Source organism: Anas acuta, chromosome 1 (assembly GCF_963932015.1).
Source record: "Anas acuta chromosome 1, bAnaAcu1.1, whole genome shotgun sequence".
Classification (NCBI taxonomy): domain Eukaryota; kingdom Metazoa; phylum Chordata; class Aves; order Anseriformes; family Anatidae; genus Anas; species Anas acuta.
In genome coordinates this window covers 108,845,313-108,863,060 of record NC_088979.1, presented here as the reverse complement: position 1 = coordinate 108,863,060, position 17,748 = coordinate 108,845,313, and the positions used below count along the sequence as shown (strand labels likewise).

General features: G+C 50.0%; 1 protein-coding gene and 1 long non-coding RNA gene across 2 annotated transcripts in view; one reads left to right on the top strand and one right to left on the bottom strand.

Moving 5' to 3' along the window:
• The first annotated feature begins 5,108 nt into the window (after positions 1 to 5,108).
• CD80 (CD80 molecule) overlaps positions 5,109 to 17,748 on the top strand; it is a 23,763-nt gene continuing 11,123 nt past the window's right edge. Inside the window, exons 1-2 of the mRNA XM_068691852.1 lie at positions 5,109 to 5,492; positions 16,673 to 17,014. Coding sequence (XP_068547953.1) covers positions 5,408 to 5,492; positions 16,673 to 17,014 — 427 coding nt within the window. The 5' untranslated portion in view covers positions 5,109 to 5,407. The remainder of the gene's footprint in view (positions 5,493 to 16,672; positions 17,015 to 17,748) is intronic.
• LOC137860978 (uncharacterized) lies at positions 10,933 to 16,673 on the bottom strand. The gene is made up of 2 exons (XR_011099295.1): positions 12,819 to 16,673; positions 10,933 to 12,311 (listed from the first exon to the last, which is right to left on the bottom strand). It is a non-coding gene; the product is annotated as an uncharacterized lncRNA (long non-coding RNA).

Below are 17,748 nucleotides of genomic sequence, written 5' to 3'. Positions count from 1 at the left end.
CATGCCAAGTAGTACAATGCCTGATTAGGCAGGCTTTCCAGGGGGCCGGCTGTCCTCAGCTGCTCTCTGGCACTGCTCACACTCACGGCAGAGAGGGCAGGGCTCCAGCAGCCCCCTGGGGTCAGGCAGGTCCTTTCTTCATGCCTGAGCACTTCTGCATTCAAATCTCAGCTGTGTAATAATGCAAAAATGGAAAATACAGCCCGGCGTGCACCCCCAGGTGCCGCATTTCAGCAGCATCTCCCTAATCACTCGGCCACTGCTGCCGCACGCTGTGCTGCCTTGTGCCTGCTCTCTGTGCCTGGGCCAGCATCAGTGCCATCGGGAGGAGGCCACCTCAGCCACAGCTGTGCTTTCCACCCCAAAACTCCTGGGATGGAAAACACAGGAGATTGGGTTCTCCATTACAAGCCAGTGAACCACTCCTGCTGCAAAGGAAGAGCCTGCAGGAACTACAGAGAGGGGGCAGTGAGGGCTGCGGATGTTAGCTTGCGTGCATGCTGCAGGGCAGAAACCCGCTCTCTCTTTCTTACGTGAGCCACATGAGTGTGCTGGGCTCTTCTGCATGGTGGTTACACACAGTGATGTCTCATAACAGCAGAGCACAGTGACCGAGCCCACAGTTTGCTGTGCAGGTGACTGAAGAAGGTTAATCCCAGATTATTAAGACAACTTTGTTTTTGGCAAGAAGCCCTGGTGCTTTCTGAGCAGCAAGCATCCGATATCCATACAGCATCAGGACTCGAGTTATATGTTCAATGAATCACCAAACGGTTGAGGTTGGAAGGGACCACTGGCGACCATGGTCACTGATGAGCAAGTTGAACAGGACTGGACCCAGTACTGACCCCCGGGAATATCGCTAGCTACAGGCCTCCTGCTAGACCCTGTGCCACTGACCACAACTCTAAACCAAATTACACTGTGCCAAATAGGGTGGGTGCATTTTGCATTTGCCTAACTTTAATTATTTTCCCTGCTTCTGAGTCATAAGATTTTGTTTAAAATTTATTCACCACTTCTGACTTAATATAGCCCAGCAGACATACTACCCATGCTTTCTGGTGCATGTCACCAAAGCATGCGGGTCTGTGCATGGCCAAGCTGGCGCCAAGCACTACTTCATGCCCTGGGCATTTCCACAGCTGGTTATTGCATATGCTGGACTCTGGTGAGGGTCAGGCGCTGTACTTCTGGTAATTCCCCTGTTCCCAGCACACTCTGATAGCCGCAACTCTCTGTCTTGGTCTTACTAGGGCACATGTTGGGACCTTCAAATTACTGCGCTAAGCAATCTGTTTTTTTCAGCCCAGGTCCCTTGAGAACTTGGGTCCAGGGCAGTGGAGAAGCACAGTATCTAAGGGGTGATGTTAGGGAAGGGATGCCAGTAAATGTGTGCAACCTTTGCTAAGCAATTTTAATTTATTAATACAATTTTTCCTCCTTCAGTTGGCCTGAGGGCCAGTGCACATCAAATGCCAACCCCCTTGAAGTGGGCCATAGCCCAGCGGCATCTTTGGATGAGATGAGTTTGGAGACCTCTCAGCAAAGGGTCTAGAGCACGAGAGGTGTGGTTCCTTCCCATGTTCTGAGGAGCCAGGGCCATCTGTCCTGCCTTGAAGAAAGTGGGTTGTGTAAGTGAAGCCTGCCATTGTTTCCTGAAAGTTCTATTTTTTCTGTAAACAAGAGCATACTTAGGCTCTAATCTGTGCTGAGTTGAAGCATTTAACTTCTTCCAATCTTGGCATCTTTATGGTCTGAAGGTTGGGGACGGCTAGGGGGAGAAATGAGAGCAAGAAATGTCTTGAGCTGTGGGGTTTTTGTTATTGTTATTTTCCTTTGTAAGACGAAAGTGATTAAGTGATTTTCTGTAACCTGAAACTGCTGGATTTTCCTCTTTCCCCACAGTGTTTCCCTTTGTTATTGCCACTGCGTAGGAGACAGCCTATCTTTGTCTGAACAGCTTAATTTCTCAAGACATTAGGACTTGTTTAGTAAGGCTGCCTTTTGTCTTTCTCTTACAGGAAAAACCTATAAAGTCATTTACTTCCACTAATGAACAAATGAGTGTTACCAGCAGAATTCAGTTCATTGCTCCGTGTACCTTTTATTTCACATGAAAATATTGGAGCTATCGAATGCTGAGAAAAAATGCTTCCTAGAAATGTTAATCTGCTTTGAAATGGGGGTCATTTCTCAGACAAAAATGTTTTTAGGGCACTTGCACAATGATTTTTTGGTGACGTACATCTCTGTAAACACATCTTGGATACTTTCCGTTCAGCCTGGACGTCCTTGTGCTAACAGCATGCAGGCGTGCTTTGAATTCAGATTAACAAAGGTGGGAATGTCAAAGGGATGCCAGTGCTGTAGCAGGGCATGTGGTTATGAATCCTCACTGGAGAGCATGTGCTGTGTGTTGTTTTTCACTATTTACCCACTTCTGCTCTTTCTGATATATTTCTGCTGTGAGATGTTGACTGAGAAACAGGAGAAGGTGGTGGTTTGGTTGTTTTCAGTAATCAGAGAGTGGTGAAAATAGCAAAAGTCTGATTGTGCTGTTTCTGCAGTGGAGGCCCTGCCATTCGGAAAAATCCTCAGTGGGTCAACATGAGAAATCTCGTAGTGATGTAACTGAACAGTCTTTCCCTCCAGTGTCAATGATTGCTACCACAAGTGCTGATTAGTGAAGTTCATTTCTTCCACACAGCACATACGCTGCAAAATTTCACTTGTCTTTTCTGCTTTTTTTCCTCAACGTTTTGTGTGAAAGCAAAGGAAAAATGTGGTATGTATGATGTTCTCACATCTTCCTCTTTTCCACAGCAATTGTTTTTAGCAGAATTTAAAGTCCGTTTTCTTATTAAATACAAGCTTCCCTTTTCAAGTTGCCATGCTTCTTACACATGTTTAAACTTGACCCTGGAGCACATATTGTTAAAATGCTGAAGGCTTATTAAAGTGCATGAGAAAGCTTATTCCTACGGGACTTTCCCTGTAAATTACTGGGCTTATAGTACCTGCTATCATGCTCACATAAAGCAGCCCCTTTTGAACTGGGACTTCAATACGAGTCCTTCAACTTTGTTAGCGCTCCTGACTAAGACCGACTAACACCCCTTGCTTGAAGGGCTGGCTTCTGAGAATCAAGGACATGTGCTTAGCGAAGCTTTAAGTGATGGACACATTATGACTTCTGCCTCTGATCAGAGCAGAACAAAGCACTTGACTGCTGTGCTGTTTCTGTTGTTGCAATCACCTCGCGATCAGGGAGCTGTCTACACGACAGGATACCAACAGCCATGATACTTCGAAAAAGAGAAGCAGCTCTGGCCAAGAATAACATCCTTGAGTTCGGGTTTCTGTGTCCAATCCAGACAGCCTTAACGAGGCACTGAGATGCTCTGGATTGCTCGGTGGGTAAGAAGGGGCACAAGGCTTTCTTGCTGCAGGCTGGCAGTCAACGAGGGGGACCCAGCAGAAAAGACAGGGTGGCCAGGAGCTTTTCAAGCAGGCTTTTCAGGGGCTGGGAAGCTCAGATACTTTCCCTGGGACTGCTCATCTAAGAGCAAGGTTAAACCCCAAGGAAGAAATGCAGATGTGGATGTAACAGGCTGGGGTTTCTTTTTAGTTGTGATATGCTAATGGCAAAAAAGAAAAAAAAAATTTTGAACTTGAAAATTTTGAAATTGAATTTAAAATGAAAGTGAGATGGTAAACTGCGCAGCTAGAGCAGGGCTGCCAGTAACTGTATAACGATGCAGGATACGTGATTAGACCAGGAGCAGAAAGTTGTGGGGGCCCATCTGACTTGCAGAGAAGCTCAGTCCTTATTTGCCTAAAACGCTGCACTGCTGTACGGGAGTGGTGGGGAGGGGAGGTGGATTGGTGAAGGGAGAGCTGTGACTGTGACTGAGGAAAACAGCCTATGTACAGCTGAGTTCATGGTTTGTTTTTCCTTCTCTGCCTACAAAGAAAACACTTGTCTGTAAGCATTTGTACAGCCCTAATGTCATCTGTATTTTCAAACTGTGTTGGTGCCCCCATTAGAATATGCATGGGTAGAGTGCAAATGTACAGGATTGAATTCAGAGCCCAAATCACGAAACACGTGTACAAGAAACCCCACAGTGGACAGGCACAGTCCCACTCTGACTCACCATCGTGCTCCTCTGGGCTGTTTCATATAGAATGTATTTTTCCCTATGAAAAAGGTGTAACCTGTTCTTGGTCTGGTATTTGATCTCTCTGTAGAAATGCCACCTGTTTAGTTATGTCAAAATAAAACCGATTTGTATTATGGTGCAACAGGCCTGATTCACTTCTACATCAGTCCCTCTAGCCTACCTAATTCAAGGCAGCTATACTGGAGAAAAACTGGGGCAATGCAGTGGCAAATCACTTCTGATAAAAAAGATGCGTTTCCTTTAAATCAAAGTAATCTGAATCAGCAAGCCAGAAATCTTCATTTAAATAATTGCTTTTAATTGTTTTGTGTATGTACATTATTATTTTATTTTTCCCTGAAGAAAAACAGGTTTCCATCAGTGCGTAAACCTTTCACTGTGATTATTACCATTAAATATAACCTCTGATGCTATATCTGGGTTCATTTTATTTTCCCATAGGCAGGTGCACTGTATTTGTACAAATCTATGTCGCTCAGCACATATTTACTGATTTGGGCTCTTACTTACTATTACTAAGCTATCTCTTTTTATGCTCAGGATTTGCTTCTGAGTGCTCGGAAATCAGAGTTGAGCTAAGATGTACATCAGAGACATCTTTAGTGAAACAACACCTCTTGTGCCTGCAGAGAGTTTGGGCACAAGGAGGGGACATTTATCGAAAACGTGCTTTGGATCTGAGAGTGACAGAAGCAGTACGAGGAAAGAACTAGCTGACCCTGACTCAGGACGACCCCACAGCCCTCGCCTCCCTCACCCTCCCCTGGGGCAGGAAGGGGAGCCCAGCGTCGCCCCATGCCCCATTTTGGGGCCCTTTCCTTCCTTCCCGAGCCCTAACACCTCCCGGCCGTTTGTTTCTGGGGGTGCCCCGGGCGGCGGGGCCGTGGCGGTGAGCGCTTGGCCTCACACACGCCCTGTGAGGAAGCCGTGGGCGGGCGTGAGGCAGCTTATCAGGCCCAGCGCCTGCGCGCCGCCCGGCCTTCCCCCAGCACCCCGGCGGGGAGACAAAGTCCCCGGGCGAGGCCAACGGCCACCGGGTGCCCATGGCCTGGTGCTGAGCCCCTGCCTCCTCCCTGCGGCACCGGGAGGCCTCACTCGCCTGGCGAAGCCCCGCAGTGACGGGGACAGAGTGGGAGGCTGACTTGAGTCGGGTTTTTGGGGAGGCAGCAGGTGTCGGGAGCTCACGGGTGCTGTGGCTGCCAGCCCAGCGCGGCACGCAGATGGGGTGCCTGGCGGTGATGGCCGGATGGCCACTGAAGAGGTGGCTCGGACTCGCGCTCCTCATGCTTCACCTTGTCACTTTGGGTAAGTAAAATCAACCAGCACCAAGGGAGATGCTTGCAGGTGCCAGGCTGGAGGTGCCGGGCGGTCTCCTCACCTGGGTGGGAGGACGCTGGGTGTTGGCGGGGTGGCTGATGCCCATAGGGGCACACGGTGGGACCCCCCCAGCCTCCCCGGCGGGGAGGAAGCGGCATGTTGGCCCCGAGGGGATGAGCAAGCTGCCGGCTCCTGCGGCACGGTGGTTTCTGCAGTTTTTTGGCTGAAACTGAGTTTGTGGAGGGGAGACAGGGCAGGGTGGTGGGCTGTGCAGCTGCATGCCAGGGCTCCCTCCAGCAGCACGGCTCCGTGTTGGAGGACAGCGAGGGCTGTCCCCATGAACCTGCCATAATGCTTGCCAAAGACCACAGATAGCCCTGACCTCAGGAGGCTCGGGGTTCAGTCCTCTATGCTGTGTGAAATGTTAACCCTGAAACCACACGAAGCTCACTCCCGAGCTGGGATTTGTTACGGGTGTGAAACAGGCTGTGCTTACCGGCGGTCCTGGTGTTTCACGGCAGCTAACGATACCTGGGAGCCAACCTGGGCTGAAGCGGGGCTCCCATTAAAAATAATGCAGAATTAGGAGGTTTTCATGGTGCTGTTGTGAAACTGTGAGATATCTGATGCTCTCCGCTGGGTTTCGTTTTGACTTTCAGTCTCAGAATCTTAAAACAAAACTCAGAGAATTGAGCAGGGATGCAATCACGGGGCTCGCTTGGGAAGAAGGCAGCCTCGGGCCCCCCTCATGAGATCTGTGCTCGACGCTTTCCCCCGCGCTCCTTCGCTGACCTCTGTGCTTGTGAAGCACATGTCAGCCATGGGCATGTTGTGCCCGCATTTCTGTCGGCAAATAACCTGCCATGTGCAGAACTGCCTCTCCCTCTGTAATTTAAGAGCTGGTGTTTTAATGTAATAACAAGCAGGCGATAATTCAGCAGCCCTGCAGTTTTTCTGGAAGGGGTGCTGATTCCAAGACCAAAGACAGGCAGCAGCCAGATCACAGAATCACAGAATTTCTAGGTTGGAAGAGACCTCAAGATCATCGAATCCAACCTCTGACCTAACACTAACAGTCCCCACTAAACCATATCCCTAAGCTCTACATCTAAACGTCTTTTAAAGACTTCCAGGGATGGTGATATACCACTTGATGCGAATAAGCAGTACTGGAAATAGGGGGTTGATAATATTAGCAAACTAGGAGTCCCTGCAGTTACTGTACTTTTCTTGGCATGTTTTACTAAGGGAACACTAGTTCATCCCACTGGCTGTCTCTCCACCAGTTTCTCAGGCCCCTGCTTATAACTTTTGTACACCCTGCCCCGTTTTGACCAAATCCTGCAGGAAGGCAGAGCTGCGGTGCTCTTGCCTGCTGCGTGGAAGCTGCAGGCCCCACATTGTGCCCAGCCAACAGCAAGGGGGAGCGGGCTGTGAGGGGGCTCAAAGTAGGCAGCACGACAGCCCCGAGGGCCTGGGGATCAGCTGGGAGTGGTGGGGAGAGGTGTCTGGGCCGGGAGACACCAAGCGTAGGCTTTGGTCAGCCTGCGGCTGAGCTGAGTTACTTCTCTAAATCTGATTGATTTCAAAATTCCAGGGTTTAACTTGGCAAGACGCAGAGCAAGCAAAAAGCTATTTTGGAAGTGTTGCATCAGCTTTTGGGGTGTAATTGTTAGATGCTTCCCACGCGGTGGGGTCCTGGTGCCTTGGGAGCGGGTCGCTTGGCAGACTGATGAGGGCAGCACAGCCAATGCACTTTCTCCCTCCCTATGCACACATACGTACCCTGCCACCTTTCTCTCCCCAAATTCCTGCATTAGTGATGCTTAAAAATCCATGGTACGGTACCCACATATGAGCAGTTCTAAAAGCCTCACCAGGATTTTTAGGTGATGCCTTCCTGAGGGCACCCATAGGGACCGCGAGGACCGGCCCCAGATCTTCTCGTGGCAAAACTGTGAAGCCTTGGGAGTCGTGGCCCTGCCAGTGAGTTTCCCTGCCCTGTTGAGCAGGTCACCAGGGCCAGCATCTTCAGAACCGACACTGTCTGGGGCTGCTGGTCACCACGGCACGGCACGAAGTGGGCACCCACAGCCTGTGGCTCCATCGTGCATCCTCGGGCTCGGCCCGTGTGTCCTGGTGCTTGCACACCTTCCTGCTGCAGTGCTCTGAAAGGCCAAAGAGCACGCTGGGGTGAAAGCAGGTGCTCTCCCTATGCTGTATGTCCATAAAATGGTCATATTGGGAATGTCAGGCTGAATTTTTACATGGTGGCAGTAGAGGGCATTGAGGTGGGGATTAATTAAAAAGGATGATTTGAAGATTGTACTGTATAGGAAATGATGCACGCCCAAGCTGCCTCGATATATTTGTTTCCCCCTACATTGAATTTTGCTACTCTGGCGTTCACCTGAGGTGACCCCCTGAAATATCACTGTAATTTAGAGCTGCTCCCAAGATGTCGTCTGCTGCTGGAGACACTGATGAGCACGAACGCCCTGCCGTCTCAGCACGGTGGAAAAGGGGCAGAACAGCCTTGATTACATCCTTGATTACAGCACAAACGTACTTATTTATGGTCTGAATGCAATGCTGGTATCCTCATGGGCTTGCTTTTCTCCTGCCATTCACACCCACCTACTAATCGCAGGATGGCCATGTTCTCCAGCCCCGTTTGAGGTTGTTATAATGGGAAAATATCGCTTGAAGTCACCCACAATGACCTTTCCCTGCCCCGGGCATGAAGCTGGCGTAGGCACTGGTAGCTGGGACCCAGCTACCCCTGGCCTGTGTCCGTGGAGTATTCCTTTTAGGCTTCCCTGGAGTCTTTTCATCTGACCGGAGGCAGTCCCATTCTCGGTTTCTTCACAGTCGTGAAATTTTTGGGAAGTTCTGAGGAAAATCCCTACGGCTTTTCTGAGTTATTGGAGAGTTGGGGAGGGCAGGGGGGAATATTCACTTCCCTCGGCATCGCGAACGAATGTTTGCCCACAAGTAACTCACTCTGGGAATCCCCTCTCGCGTGTTAATACCGATAAAGTGCTCAGAGTGGAGCTAGGTTTTGGAAGGGGGTAATGAGCCTTGAGGTGAAGAAAGATTACCTGTTTCACGGCCTCTCCCAAATGTTCAAGCAGCAAGTAGTGAGCTCCAGGTGCTTCGCAGCTGATTTCCATGCCAGCTCCAGTACAGGTTGTGCTGAGGGCAGATTGTGTGGTGGAGGTGGCAGAAATTTTTCTTTATGTACAAGCTTTGCCCACTTTGACACTGGATGCAAATTGAGTTTCTATCTTATCACTCTTGCTGTCTTCAGCTTTTTTCTTCTTTCTTTTTTCGGACCAGTTTCTGTCTCCTCCCCCCATTCCAGATACGCAGAAAAGAAATGTCTTCGGTTAAATAGCAATGGCAGCGGAACTGAGGAACTCCTTTCTCTGTCTGTCTGTCTATCCAGAATGAAACCTGCTCTAACAGCCTGTCTGGAGAAACAGAAACCCATCTACAGGCTTTTGCTTATAGACTGCTTTACTATTTCTGGCTTTTTTTTTAGATGAGAGAGCTCTTTGGGGGAGAAAAAATAAATTGAACAGACAAGTGAAATTCCTACACAGTCAAATTATAGTTATATGCACGTATATAGAGTTCGTAAAGTTAGCCGTGCAACATTTCTTTCACCCACATTGTTTCCTTTTTCCAGTTAGAGCAGAATGAACACAAATACCTCCGGCGAGCTCTTTACTCTGAGGCCAAAACCTTTTTTGCATTTCTTGGATCGCCAAGGCCTTTGCAGCCCTTTTACGATGTGAATGTCAGGCATTCCTGCATTTAAACATGCAAAGTTTGGGGCCGAAATTTGTGCACGCTGAGGGCGATTACCAGCAGAAGTGGCTGCCCTACACGCCCTCACACCTTTCCCACTCGGTGCTGCCTCAAGCCCCAGATACAGGCATGGTTGGTGGCGTAAGTAATAGGGCATGCACCCTGCTGCTCTCCCCGCTGGGCCTGGCAGAGTTTCCTTTTACCCCTTTTTCACTTTTTTTTTTTTTTTTAATTTTCGTTTTCCACTTTTTATCCTTTTTGCTTCCTTTTTTCCCTTTCATCCAGCTGCACCCCAAAGTTGTGCCAGGCTGGAGGAGAATTTCCACCTTCACAGAAATGCTCCATCCTTTCTAACATGTTTCCTCCCATAAGCACTGCGTGCCTTCAACATGGTATTCTTCATGATGTGGCAAGGCAGATGCATTAGACACACTTAAAACTGTTTGTAGACGAAAAGAAGTTGGTTTTGCTTTTAAGGATATGAACTTTATGCTGAATTGTAGCCGTTCAGTCCCCTTGGAGGGGCATCGATATCAGGAGTCTCAGGAGGTCATTTGAGAATATGTAAATCTTTCCCAACGCGGAAATGCCACAGGCTCTGCTTCTGCTTTTTCACTGTTATGCTTTTAAAATATCATTCGTCCCAGGGGACTCCCTGGCTGAAAATAAAATTGCTGACTGCTGGGTGGCATCTCTAGCTACACGGTGCTCAAAAGCCGTCCGTGCCCCAAATGCCCCTGTGTCATATAAAAAGCTAGAAAAGACCATCGAGGCCGGTCCCTCTGCACACTGCTGAGATCTCTCCGTAGCAGGTACCCTCTGGTGTAATTTTACGTGCCTGACAGACCGAGACTTCATCCCTGTTCCTGGCACACTGCTCCCCGAGCAGACCGTGCTGTCAGCCGCTGCTTGCCACTGGCGGGGAGCCCCGAGCTGCGATGCTGCCGGCTGCTACCTGCAGTGCCCGAGCAGTCCCTGCCGAAGCATCATTTCACTCCCTCTGCGGTTTCTGCAGCTTTCAGACACCCCTGGGCCGCTCTGTTCTGCTTTGGTTAGCCATCCTTCTCTTTAATATCTGTTTGCCAGGCGACGCTTTTATCCAGGGCTGTTCAATCTTTGCTCTAGCTGAGGGGCTGTGACAAGCTCACCATCTGCAGAGCGCCGCTGAGTTAGTGCCGGAGCAGGGACCGCGGTGTGTGAACAGGATTTGTGCTGGCAGGCCTGCGGCTTAGTCACAGCACAGGTACATACATATTGCTGTGGCGACAGGCAAGCACTTCAGACAAATAAAAACTGCGACTTCTCTAATTCTTACGTGAGAGGGGTAACACTTGATTTTCCTGGTCACTGGGTGTTTTCACCTCCTGTTAGTTTCAAGAGGGGCTGGCTACATGGGGAGCATGTGAGGCAGTGATATTTAGTGAGCACCGAAGAAAATGGGGGCCTTAAGCAGTGGGGAGACCTTGACTTCAAAAGGTTTGCTGTGAGGACTGCAGTACTGATGGCAGGAGCGCTGGAGGAATTCGGAGAATGATCTGAGGACATCTTCAGCTGGGAGATAAATATAGAGGAAGTACAAAGAGATCCAGTCAGCAAGGGACAAAGGCTCCAGGGGAAAAAAAAAAATTAACAAATTTATTTTTGTCTTCATGTGCTACAAATCTCCCCCAAAGGCCTGTCTTACACAACTGCCACATCTAGTTTCTGTCCCAAACTGGGAAATGGTAAGAGTGCTGAGCCAGATGCAGGGATTTGAGCTTGAACGGAACTAAAACATGCAAATCCTCCAAAGGCATCCAGATTTTTTGTTTCCCCTGCCCTTTTTCATCTAGCTGGGTCACCTACTCCCAGTGCAGGGAAAGGAGAAAGGGGGAAGGCTCGGAAAGACTCTTCCCTTCTCTCCTTTCCCCAAATCAGAAATGTCCCCATCCCCAGCGTCCCTCCTCATATACACTGACAGGAGGTAAGAAAATAAGGAAGCCCTCCTTCCTTTCCTCCCTGAGCAACATCCATGCAGAGGGCTCTGCGGCAAAGGGGAGGATATTCAGAAATTATTTAGTCGTCATCACTGTTCCCCCCAAGTACTTTGACTTCTCCTCTCCAGCTCCGTGCTCGGAGGCGACCTCCTGGCTAGCACCAAGATCAGAAATTTGCCAACTGACTTGTGATGTGAAGAGTTGCAATCTTACTCATCTTATAAGCAAAACAGACTGGACATACCCAAGCGGTGGGCTTGTCCCAGCGCGAGGCACTCGTGACTCAGAGAGCGGCAGATTTTTATCTTGAGAAGTTCCGAAACAGGACTCGGGCAGGGCAGGAGCAGGGGGGAGGAGGACTGGCTGGCGGGAGTTGCCCCAGCGCTGCAGTGAGCCCCTTCACCAAAGTGCTTCAGATTCCCTTTCACCTTCTCAGTTGCTAATTGCAGATAGGGCAAGTTTTCATGATCCGTGGAGTTTCTTCAAGGCCAGGTTTTTGTCAGAGCAGCGATTTAGTCGCTACCTCCCTCCCCACATCTGGGATGAGTAAGTGAACAGGACCTACCAGAAGGTCACCATGACACTCTCTCCTCCATCTGCCTGGTTTTCATGGCATAAAGATAACCAAGAGGGAGTGAAATTAAGTTTCTGGTGTTTTTGTCAGGAACCTGCCAATACAACTCTAGTCAGAGGGAGGAAGGCTTTGGCAGGACCTGATGGGAGCGGTGCGTGTCCGAGAAACCAAGCCCACACCTGGCAGCACACGTGTTGGGACAGCCGCGTGAGCTTCTCTGAAGCGAGTGTTGCCCACAGCACATAACTTCTTACCAAGGTGTCATCAGGGAGACAAATAAGATTGATACTTTCCGATTCGTCATCACTAGGGCCCCGGGTTAACAGCCTGCTGGAAAAATGGGCTTAGTGCACATCCCCTGAGATGTGCTGTCTTGCTGTCTGTAGATGCAGAAAGGTCTCCTCTGCTTTTCACAGCTGCTTCGTGATTCCAAGGATTTCTCCTCTGAAAAAGAAACAAAATTAAAAATAATAAATAATAATAACATTAAATGGAAAAAAGGCAGCTGAAGGAGTGGGGCACAAGAAGTCAAAAGATATGCCAGGGACATCAACGCTGTTGCCAAATTGAGCTGTATAAGGCCGGGCAAAGCAAGGTTGGTGCTTTGCTCAGCAGGAGTGTGGCTGTGAGGATGGAAGCACACAAAGGTAGGAAGCAGAGCTGAAACTGCTGAGCAGGGCACCCCCACGTTATGGCTCAAAACCAAGCAGAGCTGAACTTTTAGAAAACCTCTTTGCCCCTGCTCCGTGTCTCAGGCCTGACATGACATCGTAAAGTAGGATCAATCCCAGCTCTGCCCTGCTGCGGGCACACTTGCCAAGGGTGAGCACGTGTGAGGCAATGAGCTGGAACGGAGCCGCTGCCAGACGAAGTGTGTGGCAGCTTTTCTTCAGGATGCCCTTAACCCTCCTCCCTCACCACATCTGGGATGAGTAAGTGAACAGGACCTACCAGAAGGTCACCGTGACAGCAGCTAAACTGTGACACCGTGAACCAAATTCGGTTCACAGCTGCTTCTCTTTGCCAGAGCAGTGCAGAACAGCTGAGGGATGGATAGCGGCAGTAATTAATTCATTACCGAGGGCTGGGCTGGAGTTTATGAAAGGGGAAAGGAGCATTCCTCTTTTCTCTGTGTGCTGAGACCTCCCTGCGTGCTGAAATCAAGCCTGGGCAGCAGGACCCTTGGAGACTTCCCAGGTAATTGTGTGCAGGTTAGTAGCCAGTCCCAGGCTCTCTGAAGAGGGCTGCCAGCACCTGCTTTTCTCTGTTTCATCTGGTCTTTCTCATTTCATGAGGTCTTTGTAGTGAAATGCAGAGTGAGGCAGTGATTTTGTCCCAGTGTCTCCACACAGGAATTATCTGAGCATCTGTTGGGCTCTTTTCGGTATATTCACAGTGTGGGTTAGATGACATATAAGGTATTTCCTCCAGTGTTCAAGTGTAGCACAGGATATTTGCTGAGTTTTATCTTCATGGAAATCCTTGAAAGAATCTGATCGCTCACTGGTAAAATTTCCTGGGGTAAAGAAAAGACCAACGGGGAGAGTCCAGTCCAGTTGAGCTCTTCAAATTTCTCAATTTTTAAACTAACATAAAAGCCTGACAGAGCTTTTTGTAGAAGTGTCATTTGGAAAAATGTACAGGTGCACTGTCTTATGTGCTGCTTACTCAGAGGGGCGAGGGACTCCAGGTCCACCACGAAGGACCTTTCCCTCCGTGTGGCTTGCCTTGTGGGTTGTGTGTGGAGCGAGGTGACACAAGGTGAGGCCAAAAAAAATGTCAAAATGGCTCAGCAGGATAGAGAAGTGGTGGGTGGAAGGGAAGGAGATGGCTTCGGGCTCTCCTTTCCCAGGGAATTAACTGAAGTTTCCAGCAGCCTGACCCTGCTCCTCTAAAGCCTTGCGTGGTCTTTCGCTGCCTTTTACAGGCAAATGTCTCAGCAGCGCTCTGTCCCAGAGGCAAGCCGCTCTCCTGTGCAGCCTGGCCAGCAGAACCAAGCTCTCTGTGGCCGGGGGAATTTCTGAAACCTGGCTGCCGCAAGGGATGAAGGAAAGGGGGAAATCTGGTTAAAGGTTTTGTTAAGAACTAAAGATTGTTAAAGACTCTTCTTAAAAAAACGTGAGCTCAACAGCCTTTCCGCCCTCTGTTTCAGAGTGAACAAGGAAGGATGCTTTTCCTCTAAATTCACCTTTCTCTTCTAATCAGCCCTGTTGTGTTTAGGAGTAGTTTGAATGAAACACACTTTTTCTGCTGTTTGGTCAACCCTTTCCTTGGTTCAGCGCCGCGGGCTGCCAGCGGAGGAGCAAGGCGAGTGCCCAGTGAGCAGGCAGGCTTCGCGGTGTGCAGGAGGGTGGTTTATTTCTTTTTCTAGAAAAGTCATTAAAAATTATTTCCATGGTGGATACCTCCCCCGCAGCCTGGTTATGGAGAGCATTCAGCGCAGAAATGGGACAGAACTGAGTTTTCATTTTTGCTTTGCAGTTCACCTTTAAAGTGAAAGGGGACTTTTGTGGGACTGAATGACTCTTCATGGACCTTGGTTCCTTCAGGCCTGCAGCATTCAGGTTGCAGTTTCAAGGGTGCAGAGCCTTGTAAGGGTAGATGTGACATCAGCAGGAGTTTCCAGCCCCTGCACATGTACTGCCGAGGAGGTTTTTGTTCTCCTTTTGGTTGCAAAGGAGACTCTTTGGGGCAAGGCGCGGAGAACCTCATGCAACTCATGATGCGATGTCTCACTGACATTTACTGTACGCCTACTCTTCCCCTATTGCTGCAAAAGAAAATAGAAAATACACACTCGACTGCATTGTTATCACCAGGATCCACAGTCCCAAAGCTTTCCTGGCTGCTCCTGGAGGTCTCGCCAGCAATAGTAAGAGCTGAACTGTGAGAACAGGCAAAGAAGTGGTCGAGGAAAAACACACACAGACACACACACACAAGTGCACAGCAGGAGGAACTTTGAGAATCACCGTCCCAAATGGGTCGCTTTTAAAGTAACCAGAAGGAAATGCTTTTTCACACAGCATGTAATCAAGTCATGTAACCCACGGGAGTTTTGCTGCGGAAGCCAAAAATATACGTGTGTTCCTTAAGAGGCACAGCCTATTTGTGGAAGGTAGCTCCAGCAGTAGCAATAAGCTGCCAACGTCAGGAAGCCCCTAAGTTTGTGACTGCCACATGTCGGGGTATGCCAGGTCTCATCCCGTGTAGCGTGCAAGAACTGCTTTTTCTATGCTTTTGGGCCAGTGGCTTTCTGCCACAGGTCAGTGGGCTGAGTGGGCCCGCGCCGTGCCCCGGTCTGGCTGTAGTCATGCCTGTGATGCATTGTAAGGGGAAGTACAGGTGGGGGGAAATCGTGTCGGAAACTATCACCTCCTTCCCTTTGGAAGATGAGTGAAGTGGTGAGATAAAGCTGGCACGAAGCGTGCAGGAGGGATGGAGAGAGCTGTGCTGCGGGGGACGGGGTGGGAGCTCCTTTCATGCCCTGTCAGGGCTCGGGACTGCTAAACTGAGGCTCACCGCCGCCAGTGGTTGGCACTGCACTCAGGGAGCTCTCCCTGTTCAGGGCCTTCCCAGCACCGCTCAGAGGTGTTTCCTGAGGTCTCTGCAGGGAAGGAAGAGGGAGTCTGAATCTTCTCTGCATCCGCCTGATTCCTTATTTCTCTGCTGTCCGTCAGTGGAGTGCAAGAGGTCGCTCTGTCTCCCCCCTCTACTGGAGATAAGTGCTGAGGCAGTGAGGCCTAGGCAAGCAGGGCAACCCCAAAACAACCCGGCCTTGTGGACTAGGGTGTGCAGGGGATGAGCATCACCCCAGAGGCTACACAGACCCAGGAAAAGGCAGACGCATCTACCCTGGCCTTGCACAGGGCTGCAAGCCAATACAGTGCTGCAGGAGCCCCTGGCTCGGTGGCTCCCTTGCGGTGTCTGTAGCCTGGTGCCTGTGAGCACCCACTGCAAAGAGGAAGGGAAGTAGTAATGTGAAGCAGTGGGATTACTGCCAGCTTGGTCAAAGGTCAGCAGTAATGTGCACATTTTCCTCTTGCAAGAGCCCCAGCTTGTCACTGAAGGTGCACACCTGTACACAGTGCCAGGAGGGAGTTTGGGAATACCTGTGCTGGTTTACAGGTAATCCCCATGGGCCTTCAAAAATATTAATTTGTTTTAGCTAGGCTAGGAAAAAAATGTTTACTTGTTAATACCACGCTAGTATTATGATAAAAGTGTGGCTCTAACCACAGTTTGTTATCGTAGGGCTGCTTCTAGCTTCTGGGATCTTAAAAGGCTGTTTGTGTGTTGTTTTTTAAAAAAAAAATAAATCAAAAAGCAAATCCCCCAGTCTAATCAACCACTGTGGCCATATCTGGGATGCAGGGACCACAAAGTTAGAGCAGAGACTTTCCCAACACCGAGCTCTGAAAAGGGAGAACAGAGGAGGCAGCAGCTGGAGCACGTATGTTTTTATCATTTCACCCAACGATCATGGCAACTCTTCACTCTGAGGTGTGGTGTTGAAAGCAGCACCAGAGCTTATTTTCAGGCAAGTAAGTCTCCTGCCTTTGCTTTTGGTAATTCATGCTGAAATCGTTGCGTGCCTGCTGGCGATCATGAGAAGGGCTGGAGCATCATATAAAAAGGCGCCGCCAAGGCAGTCCTCCCCTCAAGGAGAGCTGAAGCTGTAGGTGAGGCGAGGGGCGAGGTAGATAAGGGGGTGCAGACAGAGCCGAGATAGGTGAGCTCTCCACAGCAGGCCCTGCCCCAGGGCTGCACCCCTGTCTCACTGCCTTCTGTTTGCCCCCGTACAGGCTGCGCGCTGCCGAAGGAAGTCAAGAGCAAAGTCGGGGAGAAGGTCGGCCTGCCTTGTTGCCATGAGATCCCCAGCTCGGAAAGCCTGAGCAACTACCGGGTCTACTGGCAGAGGAACACCAGGGAGGTGGTGCTGGCCTACTCGGAGGGGAATAAGATCCCAGATTACGACCAGTACGTGAACCGGACAGAGCTGGACAGCAAGAACCTCACCCTGTGGATCTACCCTGTGGAAATCCTGGACAATGGCACTTACCAGTGTGTGGTTCAGAACCTCAGAACTTCACAAGACTTTTCACCCCACGTTGTGTGTGATGCGCTCGTGTCCCTCTCTGTTACAGGTAGGTGGGCTGCCTCCCTGCACCCGAGGCTTTCTGGCACCAGCCCCTAGGGGAAAAGGGCACTCCTTGAAGCTTTAGGCATAGTGTAGCAGGTAGCTTTTCATCGGGAAGCCTAAAACAGCACCAGAAAGTCTGTTAAGTCCCCTGTATTTCCCTTCAGGCAGCCTTCCTCTCGTCCTTCCAAAACCACCCCAGATACAGAAAATTGCCCTTTCCTCTCCCACCACCACGCTCCCCTTGATGACACCCTCTTGGGAAAGGCCATCTCCCAGGTCCCACTGCCACTGGGTGCCCTGGGCCACCTCTGCCCCCTGCTGTCTTTTGGGCAAAGCAGAGACCCTCGGTGCATGGGAAGCACCCAAGCCACAGGTGGAGCGGGGTGGTGCTGCTTCTCCTTGGCCCCAGAGGCATCTCCCGTGGGGCTGGCCCACGCGGGGGCTGCAGGGCAGCTCCACAGCCTGAGGCTGGAGACTTGAGGCTTTCTACCTCAAAGGCAAAACCCAAGTTCCTTTGCTCAAAACGAATCTGAATCTGTTGTTGGAGGCTGCAGAAAGTTCCGCTGACATTATTTTCCACTTGCGCCACTTGTTTTTGTCGTGGTTGGTTTCAACCAAAAGCAGAGATACTGGTAACGTGTGTGTGTAAATATATATATTTAAACAGATTTGAATACCTTTAGCAGCAGAGCTCCAGAAATCCTCCAGAGAACCACTGAATGAGCATTCCCTACCTTG